Raw genomic sequence first — 13,753 nt, 5'->3', positions numbered from 1 at the left:
CTGTTATAGTATAACAATAAGGACGTGACTCATGTATTTTATGTACACATGCATTCAACTGTAGTGACAAATGGCTTCATGCTGTGTGATTAAATGCATATTAGCGTTTGCCCGAGGCATTTGATTATTACCATCTTTACTTCATTACATTTCCACACTGTATGGCCATATAATTTATAAGATAATACAGACATCACTTTGTTGCTGATAGGAATTATTCTGTTTTATGGATGGTGTCCTTTAATTTTGCCTTTCATGGATTATAAAATTGGTTAATATCTGCTGAAGTGAATCACTGGAGAAGCAAATAAAGATGTTGGCCTCGGGTCACAGTGTCATTTGTGATACTGGCAAAATCTTACAGGCTCATTTATCCCTGTACATGATTGATAATACCATGGGTTAAATGGAGAAAGCTTTGCTTCCATTAAAGGATCATCATGAATGAAGACCTCCCACTTAAAAGTCAGGCATGATGAGGAGACAAGAGACTATCTACAGGTCAAATTAAATAACTTAAATAATTTAAGTGGAATGACAGAGTAATTTGTTCATTCTGTGTTATTACCTTGACCCCTATCAGGCTTATAGGCTGCTTTTCTTTCCAGTGTAGAGTATTTAATATGTAATTTTTAATAAGTGTTGTTCAAATATATAAAACACCTTTATGGCACTTAAAGGTATGGTAAAAAGAGATTTTTATAACGTGTTTTCCAGAAGGCCATCTTTACCGTGTAATATTTGTTAAACATAAAATCAGTAATAGAAAAACAAATGCAGTAGACACTTCAATGTAGTGAATTTAATCATTTTTGTAATTTTAATTTTTTTGCCAGATTAGTTTAAGTAAAAGAAAATGAGTTTGCCTTTGATAAAATTTGGAACCAGTGTGGTACAGCAGTTAATGCGTTAGATGAGAACGGGGTTCAAATCCTCATGTAGGGTTACCAATCTCCAGGTGGGGCCTGGAGATACCTTAGAATTACAACTGATCTCCAGACTATAGAGATCAGTTCCCCCGGAGGAAATGGCTGCTTTGGAGGGTGAATTCTATGATGTCAGATGAATGCTGAGTTCCCTTCTGTCCCTAAACCCTGCCCTCCCCAGGCTCTGCCCCCAAATCTCCATGAATCTCCCAACCTAGAGTTGGCACTCCTGCCATTTAGCCATGCAGCTCACTGGCCCAATCACTCTCTCTCAGATTAATCTAACTAGCAGGATTGTAGTGAGAAGAACATTTAGGATAGGAGAATCATATATGCATCTCTGAACTCCTGAGAGGAGGGATTGGATAGATATATGATATATGTATTTGTTTAGAAAACTTCTTCAGAGAACCTGCTTGAGGATGCTTACAAAATAAAACATGATAAACATTAAATGGCATGAAATTTGTTTTAAAAATTAACTAACTAATGAAATCCAGCAGGAGCATAAGTACAGTATAAAATATTTAACAGTTTATGATAAGCCTTATAAAACAATTCTAAGGTTAGAAGCAGACTAAAAACAATTTAAAGATCAACCCCTTAATTAAAAGTGTGGATTGAAACAAATATTTTGTTACCTAAAACATGTAGGTGAGCCTCAAGGGGAAGGGCAATTTACAGGCAAGGTCCCATCACTGGAAAAGCCCTGTCTGTGGTTGCCTCCTGCATCACCTCTGCAGGAAGTGACACAGAGAATAGGTGTTGTGAAATCTTAATTAGCAGGCTGGATAGTATTGGAGGAGGTGGTCAGTGGAAGGTTATGAGGATCGCAGATCTTTCCCCCAGTATTCCTTTCTCACCCCAGGAAAGTTTATTCCTAGAGTCCTGGAATCTCTGTATACTAACAGACATGCAATTTGGGAAGCACCTTTTTTCATCAGCACACTTCAGCAAATGGAAGATGAAGAAGAAATCAGTTCAGGGCCAGATTGGCCATTAAAGTCATTGGGAAAAGTCCAATGTGGGGCAAGGGCAGCCCTTGTCCTGTGCAAAGCAGGCAGCAGATGCTGCCTCAAGCCAATATCCTCAGCCCCACATGGGGTGGTTGTGAGCCACTTCTGTGAACCAGTGGTCCCAGCCCCGTGTAGGGTGGGTGAGAGCCTGTTCTTCCTCTTTTGTAGGGCCATTTTTGCCTCCCTTTGACCCCTTGAGCAGTTCCATGTCTCCCAGCTAGAGGGAGGGGCATGTAGGAAAGATCCATAGTCTTTACAAAAGTGGATTAAGGGATCCAGCCCGTTAGTCCAACATTAATTTTCCTGAAAAAGAGTTTGTATTTTCATAAAGAAGAAATGCCTCCATATAATGAGATATGCACATTATCTATTAGTACAACTAATGCCCTCTCTGTCAGGTCTGAACTCTGACTGAAATTAATCAAGGAAAGGTATGCCATTCAGTGATATGTGAAATTGCTTCACCACACATACTTGATCATCTGGCTCAAACAAGGAAGGTTAGAGATGGGTTGATAATTGGCGTCTCTCTCTTGGGCCAGACTTGGACCCAGGAACTGACTCCTCATCTGAAGGTGACCATAATGAAAATGTTGTATAGCCATATTGTTCCATGCAAAATCCAAAACCAATAAGGGGATCCATGGAGTACCTTATACTAGGACCAACCAAATTGGCACAAAACATCGACCTCAATTTCATGGCCTGAGAAATCTGCCTTCTACCCTTCTATCTTTTAAAATTTTGTAACAGCCATCCTGATGAAGAGTTCTGGTGAGCTCAAAAGCTTGCACAATGTTTTGTGTCACTTTGGTTGGTACTAACAATAGTTATTACATAGATTTCATGAACCCATGAACACATGAAGCTGCCTTATACTGAACCAGACCCTTGTTCCATCAGTCAGTATTGTCTATTAGGACCGGCAGCGGCTCTCCAGGGTCTCAGACGGAGGTCTTTCACATCACCTACTTGTCTAGTCCCTTTAACTAGGGCTGTTGAATTAAAAAAATTCGGTATAGTTCGGATTCGGCCGAATTCGGCCCGTTTAGATTCGGGATATGCCGAAGTCCGAACTCCCCCACTTTGGGTCCGTTCAATTCGGCGGGAATTCAAAGTTCAGGAAAAAAATTCGGCCGAATAAAGCCATTAAAAACAAAATCGCGCCTTTCTGCGGCTCTGGGGGGCATTTTTGGGGTTAGAGGTCCCAAACTTTCAGCAGAGCTTCAAAGGACGTTTATTGAAAGACTCCCCAAGTTTTGTAAAGATTGGGTCGGGGGGGCTGAGATATGGGCCCTGAAAGGGATCCCCCCCACCCTTAATGTGCATCTCTGAGCAGAGCTTGCCGCCCATGCACAAGGCTCCCAGGACCGACAACAGCTGAGAAGTTTGCAAAGCAACTGCAAAGCAACACAACCTTGTAAAACAACACCTTTGCAACAGGGAAAACCAGAAGACACACAACTGAAACCTCCCCCCTCAAACCAGGGAGCGAGAGACTCGAGGGGGAACACACACCCCAGGCAGAACCGACGAAAGCCCCCTTTGGCTTCCCCCCCACCCACAGAAACTGCTCCCTCCCCCCCCCACACACAGACTCTGCTTTCCCCCCCCCACACACACACACATACACAGGAGAAAAATTATAGATTAAAGCCCCCAAAGGGGTCTTACTGTGGCTGTCTTCTGTTCCATCAGGAGGGGCTGAGGAGGACTTGTAATCCAAGATGATTCCAATTAGGCACGGGACGTTTTGCTCTGGAGATGCACACAGGATCGGCTGATCCATTCATCCCAATAGGGGAAAGCCCATATCTCGGGACCCCCTGACCCAATGTTCACAAAACTTGGGTGGTCTCTTAAGAACACTTGTCTGAAACTCCGCTCAAAGTTTGGGATCTGCACCCCCAAAAATGCGCCCCCTGCAGCCACGGAAAGAGAAAAGGGGGGAGGCGATATTTCTGCCCCCACTGAACCCATCTTTACAAAACTTGGGTGGTATCTTAAGAATGATTGTCTGAAGCTATGCTGAAAGTTTGGGGGCTATATCCCCCAAAAAGCACCCCCTGCAGCCACATAAATGGAAAAAGGGGGGAGGGAAAAGGGGGAGAGCCCATATCTCAAGACCCCCTGACCCAATGTTTACAAAACTTGGGGGGTATCTTAAGAAGCTTCATCTGAAGCTCTACTGAAAGGTTGGGGTCTGTACCCCCAAAAATGCGCCCCCTGCAGCCATGGAAAGAAAAAGGGGGTGAGCCCATATCTCGGGACCCCCTGACCCAATGTTTACAAAACTTGAGGGGTATCTTAAGAAGCTTCATATGAAGCTCCACTGAAAGTTTTGTGTCTGTACCCCAAAAAATACGCCCCCTGCAGCCACAGAAAGGAGCGAATGTGCAGAAGCACACCCACCCACACACACGAGGATTTCGCTCTCTCTCTCTCTCTCCCTGGCCGGGCTGCACATCAGCTGATTCCTCCAGTACTCAATCCTGACTGATTGGCCAGAAGAAGACCCAGCTTGGCCACCGATTGGCCGGGGGATGAGAATGCTGCTTACTGATGGTTATGCTGCTTACTGACTGCCCCGAATTTGCCGGATTTATTCGTGAACTCCCGAACTCGCTGAATTCAGCTCCCCGGTTGCCCGCCAGTTTTGAGTTCGGTTCCTCCCAAACTAAAAACCACCGAATCAGGGGAAATTCGGCTGATTTTCAGTTCGGGCCGATCCGAATCAACAGCCCTACCTTTAACTGGGGATGCCAGGGCTTGAACCTGGGACCCTCTGCCTGCCAATCAGATGCTCTGCCACTGAGCCACTGTCCCTCCCTTTCATGTTTGTTTTTGACCAGGATGGGCCAGGGACCTCGCTGGAAGAAGATCAGGGGGCTCAGGGAATACCTGGTACCAACAGATTCCCTGCAAACCTGGAGCCCCCAAGGCCTTGGTTGAGGGGCCTGTCCCTGACTCCTTTGCTCCAGCCAGTGCTGCCATGTTGCCTGATGCCAGGGCAGCTGGATCCCTTCTTTTTAAGGCTAGAACCCAGACCATCAGTCCCTTAGGTTCTTCCCCACCTGGTAAGAGCAATGAAGACAGCAAGGCCATGAGGACACATCACAATGACAATAAAGTGCCAGACTGGTGGCCCATGTTCCTGCCACTCATCCAGACCACTGCTCAGGCACCTATAGTTCTTTGCAGAACAGGGGCTCAACCAAGCCTTGTTTGAAGGGAGCTTGGGAACAGGTGGTTTTTTTTCCCTCTGCAGGATGTTTAAGCCTTGAACACAAGAGGGAGCCTTGCAGGATCAACCATTTCACATGGCCAGTGGCTTTGGCTTCCCTGTAAACCAAGACCTAGGAAACCCAGAGTATAACCTTGACTTCCATGCTGCCTGAGGGCCAGGCCCAGACTTAGGTGCTGTGTAGATCCTTGCTGCTGAGGAGTCCAAAGTTGGTGACAGGACAGAACAGACTGGTCCTTCTTGGTCCAAAGTTAGGTTATTTAATTTATTACCTGTATATATCCTGCCCCATTGGTAAATGCTCTTGAGGCAGCTTTCTAGGGACCTGCTCCTATATAGCAGTTTTCAGAGAAGAAGGCCTATACTTGACAATATTTAACACTTATACTTAACAAGAGGCTAGTGGCACTTTAAAGACTAGCAAAATTTTATTCCAGTTTAGGTTTTCATGGATTAGGGCTCCCTTAGTCAGATGCAATATAACAGTGGGTCCTCACTAGGCAGACATTCGGATATGAGGTAGCAAAAATAATTAACATCAGGGTCAAGGGCAGTGAAATGCAGAAAGTATGGGATGAAATGTAATTATATAAAATTCAGATGTGATCAAGAAGGTATAGATTTCACTCATAGTAGTGTGGCTAATTTGCTGTTTATTTTTTGATGTTACAGACTAACATGATTACCCTGCTGGCGCTGTACCTAAAAGTCAGTGCATCCTCAAGCAGAGTTATATCCTTCTAAACCCATTGACTTCTGTGGACTTTGGATGGCACTGAGAGGGTGGTGTAATGAATGGGAGACCGTTTACCTTAGGAAAATACACACACACCGCTGTGAACCCTGCCATAAAAATATTGAGTTGAATCCAGGAAGTGAGGCAGTCAAAGATATGGTGCTAGATGGGTGAGAACTGGAAGAAAGCTCTCTCTGTTTGGCTGAGCTGTCATGGTGTGGGTGGGAGAGTGCAGGATGGATATATTTTAATATTCCAGCCCAGAGCCCTAAAAATCAGTAGTACAAGACCTAGGGGGATTAGAAAATGCAAATTTGGCGGGAAGTGGGGAGTCAGCCCCCCAATCTTTGATTGGTCCTAAAGAGTCTCCCCTGGCTAGGGTTAAAATGGTCAGCTTCTTTGGGAAAAGCATGCCAAAGGACAAGGAGGAATCAGGGGAACAAAGCCTGAAACTGTGCCAAGGTTGGAAAGCAGTTTTTGTTAAGTTTTTGCTGCCTTTGAGCCCATTCTTTGGAAGAGGAATGTTGACATAAAGTCAATATCAGTCTAGAGTAGCCAGTTATTTGGGGCAGGGGTTATTTCTAGTGCTCTACAACATCGCTAGCTGTGTTCTGATTAATTCCCAGTTGCCTGTGTTGGTTTTTCTGTAGGATCTATGCTATTTAATAAAATTCTTTTCTTGTAAAGTGTTCTTGAATGCACCTAAACCCTTACCCATGCACCTGCCTATTCATACATGCACAATTACACTCAAGCGTATTCTACCTTCTGGTGACTCAAAGCACTGGGAGGTGGGCAAACAGGATTTAGGGGAGCCTTGAGTGGTAGCAATTTCTGCCAGAGAAGAGGAACCCCAAAAATTCAGGTGGGGGGTTGGGAAGAAAAGAGTTCAGGTAAGGGACATGCCACATGCACATAGGCGGGGAGCTAAGCCCGGTGATTCACCGGCTTGGGAAAGGAGACCGGGGGGGGAGAGGAGGATGGTGGCCCTGTAGTATGATAGGTATAACTATGCTTAGGCTAGCACTGAGTTCCAAATTACCTGTTACATCTACCACATGGTCACCTTGGAGACTTGCCACCACACAATAGCTGTAAGTTCCCCATGAAAACTCAATTTAGAAGGGGTCAATTTAGATTGCAACAGCAGCAAGGGGGGAAGGGCTCTTGCCTTCCTTACCCATAATGGTCCTGGTGGGGGCGGTATCAGCCCAGTTGTAGGGCTGCACGTGCAAGGTTCCTCTGGGGCAAATGAAGTCCCCAGGACCATTTTGGGTCAGGATGAGAGGCAGAATCCCCTCCCCCATGCCACAGTCCTGATTCAGTCATTTTGCAGGCGTTACATATCAGCATTCTGTATTTAAATTCTTTTTTAAAGTCAAAACTTAGGAAATCATGTACATATTTTCTTATTTTAGATAAAATTTCTGAAATGGATGAAGGCTTAAATAAAGAAGCAACTGCATATACTTTACAGAATTCCTCGGAAGCTTTGCTTTCTATTCAGCGATTAGATTTTAAAACAAGTTTTCTGGAAGTAGTCGAAGAATTGCGTATGAGAAGAGTAAGTACATTGACTTATTTATTGATCTAGATTTTTAGCTTGTCTACATTCCAATTTGTACTTGAAATTCTGCCCAACCAGGAATGAGGAAAGGTACACCAATATGTTAACTCATTTTCAGTTTCTGCATACCATCTGTGGTGCTTATATTCTTCTATGGAGTCTAGATCCTTATAGATCCATATCCCTAGATATCAAATTGGTAGATTTTTTCCAAGGGATGGAGCAGGATCTAGTCAGAATGTTTTTGCTGGACATAGGCATATTTATACCAATCTGTTCAAATTTCATTCTATTAATTTTATCCTGAGACCACCCCAAATAAGTGAATTAAATTTATTAACTCTAAAATTGAATCCATGGTGGAGGTGACAATCAGGGCAACTTTTCATGGACAATTTTGCTGCTCTTTGCCGTGGAGCAAAAAAAAAAAAAGCGATTTAAATTTGTTTTTCATGACCGCGGATCATCCTTGTCAATCCTGAAGTAGTTTTGGTTTTTCATGGGAACAAAGCAGGCAGTCTTCTACAACGGTTTGGTCTGCCCCTTTGCAGGAGCCCTCCCCTTCTGATAAGCTCATTGTTTATGCTCGCCCCCAACTCTGCCCCAACTCCACCCAGCGGATTACCTTGTGTGGTTCACCTCTGTGGACATGGCCCCAGTGCAGAAAAACAAGCACCAGTCCCTCTTGTTTCCTTATATAATTTTTCTATTTACCATGCTCCCCGTTTCCCCCCACCCCCATACTTGGCAACGCTTCCCCCCTTTTCCAGACTTTGACAGACTGTCATCGTTGTGCCCCCCCCAGTACAGCTCAGGCTGTCCAGTGCCAGGAACTTCCATCCAAGAGGGCTGGCAGCCTTGGGGGCGAGCCTTGGTGGCAAGTGCTCAGGATACCAAACTGCTCGACTCCACTTTCATGCAACCAAATGTATGGGGAGTTTTGCCTTGGATTTGCCACTCTCTGGATGCTCTCTGGATGCACACTTTCCCTTCCCTTCCCTTTGCAGCATGCCGATCCGCACACTTTCCCAAGATTTCCATAGTTCCTTTGTTCTGTTCTTTTATCAGGTTGGGGAGGCACAGGATGCATGGGGTGGGGGGAGGAGGGAGACCCAGAGCAGACTGGCCACCCCTCCTCAGAAGGGTGACAGGAGGGAGTTTTGCCTTGGATTTGCCACTCTCAGGATGCACATTTTCCCCATCCTAATTCTCAGAATTCGACTTCCAGTAGGTTTGTTGAACGGAACGCAGCTTCTCCCCGGAGCTCCCGGCGGAGAACCAAGAAACATCTTGAAAAGGGCCCCCGAGGCCTCCCCGATTCCTAAAAACTGGAACGGGATACCAGGAATACTCCTGCTGCCGATCAAGAGCGGTTTGACTCCCGAACTCTTCGAGAGTGCTTTTTTAAGACTCTCGGAGGCTCAGATGCTGGCGCCGCCGGCTAAGGGGATTGCATTGCTGCAGACGTCTCTTTGGAAATAGGTTTCGATCTCTCCTACCCAATGCCATCTAAAGAAATGAATAAAGGCAACGAAAGCCTCTACCTTCAAAGTCCTAGTGAGTACCAAGAACCTCTTTGCCCTGCTATTCGTAACTAAATGAAACTTAATAAAGTTAAAATGAGAACCTAACCTCCCACTTAAAAATCCTATTTTTGAACTTTGGATCTGAGCAAACTTCTGAAAAAAGTGGCAGGAAAGCTTTAAAAAGACTTTAAAAAGACTATTTGGAGTTAGACTAAACAAACGTTTTGGAATTGATGTACTAACCTCCAATGAAATGATCGGAAAATCGGGAGAGAAGGAGGAAATCCCCCTCTTCTTTTGGCTTCCAAAAGAAAATAATTTACTACGACATCCCATAGAGCTGTTCGCTACTGGCTGTGGATAGGGAACTCTGGCTGCAAAGCGAGACCGACGGACCGGAAATGCTCCTCCCAGTGTAGCAGGTAAATTCATCCGACTGCTGGACATAGAGAGGAGGAGACAGAAAGTCCGAGGTACTTCCTACTTCCTGTCCTAGAAGCCGACCTAGAGCGTCCTGATACTGTATGGTATATGGATTTTTAAAATTTGGTTTTCTACAATAATTTGAAAGTCAATTTCCAAATAAATCAAGTGAAATAGGTGGGAGGATGCATGGCAATTGGATTACCGAAGATTAACTGGATCGGAGCCGCTTTTATATTTATTTCAAGAGCTGCTAGTTTGTATATCTGCACCATGGCAACGTTCGGGATCCTTTCTTAGCCCAGCAACAGCTAAGCCAGCTACAGACACAGTAATGGATAATCTGGTTTCTTTTGAATGGAATAACAGACAAGTATTTCGGTGGAGACTAAATGATAGACTACTGCGAGATGATAATATTAAAAAAGAAATACATAGGTTACTAAAGGACTATTTTGAAATTAATATGAAAGGAGAAACCAGTTTGAATATAGTTTGGGATGCCTTTAAAGCTGTTTTGAGGGGATTTATGATACAGAAGAATACTGCTTGGAAGAAAAAACAGCTACAACAAACGAACAAAATACTCTGGGAACTGCAAAACTTAGAACAGCAACTTGTTTCAGAACAAAATGATGATAAAAGATCAGAAATAATTCAGAATACAAAGACAGTGAAACATCTACTACTAAATTTAGTAGTTATGGAAGAAATGAATAAAAATTTGAAATATGCGAAGCAGAGATACTTTGAACACGCAAATCGACCAGGAAAACTTCTTGCCAGTCAATTGAGGGACTCCAGACAAAAGAAAATAATAGATAAAATACAGACAGCAAAAGGACCGGTTTATACAACAACTGATATACAGAAAGAATTTGAACTATTTTACACTAAATTGTACCAAAAAGATTTGATTTCTGGGAAGAAAATTGAATTTTTTTAAAGCACGGTGAATATCAACAAGTTAACCTCCGAGCAACGAGATATGATTGATGCTTCGATTACAACAACAGAATTAGAAGAAGCCATACTTAGACAAAAGACAGATAAAACACCTGGCCCAGATGGTATTACAGCCATGTTTTTCAAACTATTTAAAGAAGACTTAATCCTTTTTTGAAGATATGCAATTCAATACTACAAACGGGTCAAGCTCCAGAGACGTGGTCGCATGCTTTCATATCACTTATACCCAAAGTTGGAAAGGATCTAGAGAGAGTAGCTAATTATAGGCCAATATCTTTATTAAATGTGGATTAAAAAATATATGCCTCAATATTGTCAAATCAATTAAAGCAACTTATAACAACCTTGATACATGAAGATCAAGCGGGTTTTGTACCTGGAAGGCAGATAAAGGATAATTTGAGGACTCTATTGGATGCAATAGAATATTATGAACAAAATATACAACACAAAGTGGCTCTCATTTTTTTGGATGCGGAGAAAGCCTTTGATATGGTTTCATGGGAGTTCATGAAAAATAATTGACAAACAATTATTCTAAACATTGGGAAGCAGTTAAAAAAGACATGATATTGTGGTCAAATAAAAATATTTCTTTATTGGGTCGTATTGCAGTAACACAAATGAATATTTTGCCAAGGTTGTTGTTTTTGTTTCAAAACTTGCCAATAATCACACAAATAAAATATTTTGACACATGGAGGAAAGATCTGTTGAATTTTATTTGGCAAGGAAAAAAACCAAGAATTGCGTATAAATATCTAGTAGATACAAAAGAGAGAGGAGGTTTTGCCCTTCCTAATTTCAAACTTTATGCAGAAGCTTCAGCTTTGGTATGGCTAAAAGATTGGATACTGTTGAACAATGCATGTTTATTAGATTTGGGAGGCTTTGATAATAGATTTGGGTGGCATGGGTATTTGTGGTATGACAAACTTAAAATACATATGGCTTTTCAACATCATATTATAAGATCATCCTTGATTAAAACTTGGCTGAGATACAAACATCTGTTAGAGATTAAGACACCGTTATGGATATCCTCACAAGAAATGTTAGCTTTACGTCCATTAAGACCATCACAATTTATAACATATCAAGACCTTTTAAAATGGGAAGGGAATAAATTTGCCTTAAAAGATTGTGAAGATGTCAAGGACTACCTAAGTTGGTTTCAATATCATCAAATAAAATCTGTATATATACAAGATATGAAAATGGGATTTCTTAAAGAAAAATCAATTCTACAACAGATACTGTTGGATAATACTGATCATTTAATTTCAAAGATGTATAAGCTTTTGTTGCTACTATATACAGAATAAGAAAGAATTAAGCCAACGATGATAACTTGGGCATAGACAATTGGTCATAATATTTCCTTGAACTGTTGGGAAAGACTTTGGTCAAGAGATATGAAAAAGATTCTCTCCCAGTCGATAAAGAGAATATTTACAAGATGATTTATAGATGGTATTTGACACCGAAAAAATTGTCCAAAATGTACAGTACAATGTCACCAAATTGTTGGAAATGCCAGGAAAAAGTTGGTTCTTTTCATCACGTTTGGTGGCTTTGCGACAAAACAAAAACTTTTTGGGATATGATATATAATGAGCTAAGATTAATTTTACAACAAAACATCCCTAAAACTTCGGAAATGATGTTGTTAAGCATTATACCAGAAAATATTTTAACACAAAGAACTTTTTTACTCTATGCCACCACAGCTGCAAGAATGGTCTATGCAGCTAAATGGAAAATGACTGAGACACCGGACAAAACTGACTGGATAAATAAAATGTTTGAACTAGCAGAAATGGCGAAACTGACTGCGTTAGTAAACCAAAAAGACAATGATGAATTTGTGAAGGAGTGGGAGGCATGGATTGTATATTGTAATAATGAACTCAGTATGAAAAATGTTAAAGGTTATGATTTAGTCTAATTCAATTGTTAGTTATATTGTAGAATTAATGAATAAGGAAATTAAGTATTTTTTAACAATTTTAGAATGTTTTATAATGAATTAAAGATTATTGCAAAGAGGATTATGGAGATAAGTTAGTGATAGAAGAAGGAAGAGGGGAAGTCAAAGTAGATCTAGGTGATAGTATTATATAATGTAGGCTAAACAAAGGTTTAGAAGGGATTAAATGATAATGTTATTCATATGTATGGAAATGTATAAGAAAATAATTTTTTTTTTAAAAAAAAACTAATTCTCAGAATTCAACAATAATCCCCCAAAGCAGAGTTTTGAGAATTTGAATGGGGAAATGTACATCTAAAGAGTGGCAAACCCAAGGCAAAACCTCCCATGCATAAATGGCCAAACACTCTCCCTTCCCTTCGCAGCGTGCTGATCCGTCCTGCCTTGGAGGGAGGCTGTCCCCCGGGCGCAATCCCCTAAACATACCCCCCCGCAAGCAAAGCCGCGGCACTCACTCTCCGAAGAACAAAGAGCACGATCTGCAGCAGCTATGCGCCGCCCAGCACGCCTATGAAAAGGAAACACACACATCTCTGGCCGGACGACTTCTGCAGAGGTGGAATGGTGGCCTATGATACTTGTCAGAGCACAAAACTCCCCTTGTCCAATCACCGTTGGCGTGCCGGGGAGGGAGGAGAAATTTGCCTGCATGGGTGGGAAAAATACATCTGACCCCAGGGAGTTTTTCATGAAGATCTGCTCTGAAAACCGCGTAGCAAAAGGAAAGAACGGACCAAAACAGGTTTGACTTGACACGGGGATGAAGCAGTTTTTTCCCTTAAATTCGAAGCAGTCATGAAAAATAAAAAATTAGCAGCGTGGCAAAACAAAAGTGAAACCGCTGCAAACCTCCGTGAAAAAATGACCTTAGAGACGGGGCATTCCCATTCTTCGGAATGCCCTCCTACTTGAGGTTTGCCTGGTGCCTACTTCACTGTCAGACCAAAGCATATCTTTTTACCCAGACTTTTAATTAGTGGTTTTTATCTTTCCAGCTTTTTAATAGTCTGCTTCTGGTCTGAGATCTGTTTTATGGATAGTTTAGAAACGGCTAGTTTATAGCTGCTTTTTTTCAATGGCTTATTGTTTTCATACTGATAACTTATTTTAATTGTAAGCCTTCTTGAATAGGAATCTGATAAGGTGGCATAAAAATCTCTTTAAATAAATAAATAGTGTCAAGGCAATATAATTTACATAAAAACAGTGCTGTAGATATCTATGTCATTACATAGTAGTAAGATCTGCCTTTGTGTTTTTTTTAATGGCATAGTCTATTTGCTTACTTTGTCAAAGGCAGTTACATTGTGCTGTGGCTTGAGAGAATCTCTCAGGAGCTAGCAATATTTAATT

At 41.9% G+C, this 13,753-nt stretch overlaps 1 protein-coding gene across 1 annotated transcript in view; it reads left to right on the top strand.

The window, feature by feature from the left end:
* Window positions 1–7,354: 7,354 nt before the first annotated feature.
* The window catches only part of CCDC73 (coiled-coil domain containing 73), a 68,188-nt gene continuing 61,789 nt past the window's right edge, over window positions 7,355–13,753 (top strand). The window contains exon 1 of the mRNA XM_056851934.1: window positions 7,355–7,486. Within this exon, the coding sequence (XP_056707912.1) occupies window positions 7,355–7,486 (132 nt within the window). The remainder of the gene's footprint in view (window positions 7,487–13,753) is intronic.

This window comes from Euleptes europaea, chromosome 6 (genome assembly GCF_029931775.1).
Source record: "Euleptes europaea isolate rEulEur1 chromosome 6, rEulEur1.hap1, whole genome shotgun sequence".
In the NCBI taxonomy this organism is placed as follows: Eukaryota; Metazoa; Chordata; class Lepidosauria; order Squamata; family Sphaerodactylidae; genus Euleptes; species Euleptes europaea.
The sequence above is the reverse complement of the archived record's forward strand: the minus strand, read 5'-3'. Positions and strand labels throughout refer to the sequence as shown.